Source organism: Pelophylax lessonae, assembly GCF_965119305.1.
Source record: "Pelophylax lessonae genome assembly, chromosome: 6".
In the NCBI taxonomy this organism is placed as follows: domain Eukaryota; kingdom Metazoa; phylum Chordata; class Amphibia; order Anura; family Ranidae; genus Pelophylax; species Pelophylax lessonae.
Genome location: NC_138773.1, coordinates 44628333 through 44630213, shown reverse-complemented (window position 1 = coordinate 44630213; position 1881 = coordinate 44628333). Strand labels below are relative to the sequence as shown.

At 37.2% G+C, this 1881-nt stretch overlaps 1 protein-coding gene across 1 annotated transcript; it reads right to left on the bottom strand.

The window, feature by feature from the left end:
* Positions 1–361: 361 nt before the first annotated feature.
* LOC309558282 (olfactory receptor 2M4-like) lies at positions 362–1282 on the bottom strand (the record flags this gene model as incomplete). The annotated part of the gene is made up of 1 exon (XM_082261338.1): positions 362–1282. One exon carries the CDS (start codon positions 1280–1282, stop codon positions 362–364), a length of 921 nt encoding a protein of 306 aa, XP_082117464.1.
* Positions 1283–1881: the final 599 nt, after the last annotated feature.

Sequence of the window (1881 nt, the reverse complement as noted above, 5' to 3'; positions counted from 1 at the left end):
CTTTATTAAAATGACAGCTGGTGATTCTGATATAGTAGTACTTGTTTTGGCACCAATGAGGTACCAATGAGGTGACAATGTAAAGCTTCTGTCTCATTTAATGCATGCTCTTCAAAAACAAGACTATAAGCTGTTATACTTATGTGTATTATTCAGGTATCAGGTATTCTATTTATCCAAAATCCCTCTTAGTGGCCCTTCTTAACCAAATGGCCTAGATTCAAATGCATTATGGTTACAAAAAACTTTGTATGGTGAATGTTATATATAAGTTATTCAGTTCCTTAAATGTTGATAATGCAGAATCTGAAGCAATTACATGGTAGTGTGCAAACCCAAATCTCATCCCTACTTGGGAATGTTACAACAGCAGTTTCCGCAAAGAATTCTTCACTTCTTTGTTTCGTAGACTGTATATGAGAGGGTTCATTACGGGAACCACCGTGGCGTAGAACATAGTTAAAATCTGTTCAAGTAACTCATAGTGGTCTGATGGAGGGGGCATGTATACAGACATACCAGATCCATAGTAGATGGCCAAAACAGTAAGGTGGGAGGAACAGGTGGAAAATACTTTTCTCCTGCCATCCTTAGATTTGATGTGCTGTATAACCCTGATAATTTTTACATAGGACACCAAGTTGCAAATAACTGGGCAGAGCCCAAATACTAAACAGTCTGCATACATAACGATATAAAACACTTCAGTTCCACCGCAGGAAATGTTGAAGAGAGCTTTAGCATCACAGAAGAACTGGTGAATGGTAACAGAAGAACAGAAAATAAAATTTAAGACAGGACTTGTAAAAATAGATGAATTTACACTCCCACCAATCCAGGTGACTATTATTAGTAATATGCAGATTTCCTTTTTAAGTATACGATGATACTGTAATGGGTGACAAATTGCAACATATCGGTCATACGCCATTATAAATAGAATGAAGTCCTCAGCACTGGCCGCTAGTATCATAAAATACGTTTGACTAAAACATTGTGTAAATGGCACTGAATTATTTCCAGAAAGTAAGATGTAGAGGAGTTTTGGAATGGTAACAGTTGTATAGAAAATGTCAACTACAGACAAGTTGCAGAGAAATAAATACATTGGGGTGTGCAAATGGAGGTCCAAACATATCACTGCAATGATAATTGTGTTCACCAGCAGTCCAATTAAATAGATGGAAAAAAAGTAGACAGTGCTAAAAATGTACAATTTATTTTCGGTTTGCATGAAAAATGGAAAAATGTGCACATTTAGAGGGGATGTTGTGTTTTCCATAGAACATGGGCACCGTTCTTCACAAAAACGAAATGTATTTCTTCACAAAAAAAAGAAATTCACAATTGTTTATATTAGCACTATAGTAGTTTAAACAAATATATATATATATATATATATATATATACACACAGTATCTCACAAAAGTGAGTACACCCCTCACATTTTTGTAAATATTTTATTATATCTGAACAGCTTGTATAACAGTGTAAATTTGCTGTCCCCTCAAAATAACTTTTAACACAGCCATTAATGTCTAAACCTCTGGCAAAAAAAGTGAGTACACCCCTAAGTTAAAATGTCTAAATTGAGGCCAAAGTGTCAATAATTTATGTGACCACCAATATTTTCCAGCACTGCCTTAATCCTCTTGGGCATGGAGTTCACCAGAGCTTCACAGGTTGCCACTGGAGTCCTCTTCCACTCCTCCATGACGACATCACGGAGCTGGTGGATGGTAGAGACCTTGCGCTCCTCCACCTTCCATTTGAGGATGCCCCACAAATGCTCAATAGGGTTTAGGTCTGGAGACATGCTTGGCAAGTCCATCACCATTACCCTCAGCTTCTTTAGCAAGGCAATGGTCGTCTTGGAGATGT